The sequence below is a fragment of the Morus notabilis genome, unplaced genomic scaffold, assembly GCF_000414095.1.
Source record: "Morus notabilis unplaced genomic scaffold, ASM41409v2 Scaffold11706, whole genome shotgun sequence".
In the NCBI taxonomy this organism is placed as follows: domain Eukaryota; kingdom Viridiplantae; phylum Streptophyta; class Magnoliopsida; order Rosales; family Moraceae; genus Morus; species Morus notabilis.
The window spans coordinates 1-678 of NW_010358934.1; the positions used below are offsets into that span (position 1 = coordinate 1).

Consider the following 678-nt stretch of genomic DNA (forward strand, 5'->3'; position numbering starts at 1 on the left):
CATAATTCACCAAGAAATTCTCAGAGAACGGCGACAGGCTCTTTCTGTGCTCCCAGAGAGATCCTTTCCTTGCCATTCACAATTTGTTGCTTCTCGGTGGCAGGAACTGCTGCTTCCCGCTTCACTAGAGCTTCGGATTGCCCCACGGGATATGCCCGTCCACTATCTTGTACAAGATCTTTAATGGTGGTTATCAGCTCGTTATCCTTGATCAAAGACTCCAATGTCACATGCACACCTGAGCGTGACAACACCAGTGGTGAACTCAAACAAACCAAAATGAAATAGAACCAAACTTAATTTGTTAAATGATCTTGAAAAACAAGAATCTATACGTACGATATCTCCAATAATGCTTTGGATTCGTGGGGTCGTTGATTGTTTCCTCTGTTGCAGGACGTATTGTGTACTTTTCCTTCAAAGCCAACAAGTCCTGAACAAAAGGAAAGCCGAAAAAAAAAATGAGAACAAAAGTTTCGGCATTTAACAAATTGAGTTCTCAGTTTCAGAACCGCCTAGGCACCTGAAGTGGAAAAATTGCCCACATTGAAGGAGCTTCAACATGTTGCTTAATGACAAAATACGCAACATCAGGAACACAGGTACTAGGCGGCAGCAAGTCGGAGCCAACAACAGTTTTGAAGTACCGTCTTCGTCTTTCTTCGTCTTCCTCCCACC

At 43.4% G+C, this 678-nt stretch overlaps 1 protein-coding gene across 1 annotated transcript; it reads right to left on the bottom strand.

The window, feature by feature from the left end:
- Positions 1–6: 6 nt before the first annotated feature.
- LOC112090712 (4-alpha-glucanotransferase DPE2-like) lies at positions 7–671 on the bottom strand. The gene is made up of 3 exons (XM_024162691.1): positions 524–671; positions 340–433; positions 7–238 (listed from the first exon to the last, which is right to left on the bottom strand). Exons 1-3 carry the CDS (start codon positions 545–547, stop codon positions 21–23), a joined length of 336 nt encoding a protein of 111 aa, XP_024018459.1. The 5' UTR covers positions 548–671; the 3' UTR covers positions 7–20.
- Between the last annotated feature and the right edge of the window lie 7 nt (positions 672–678).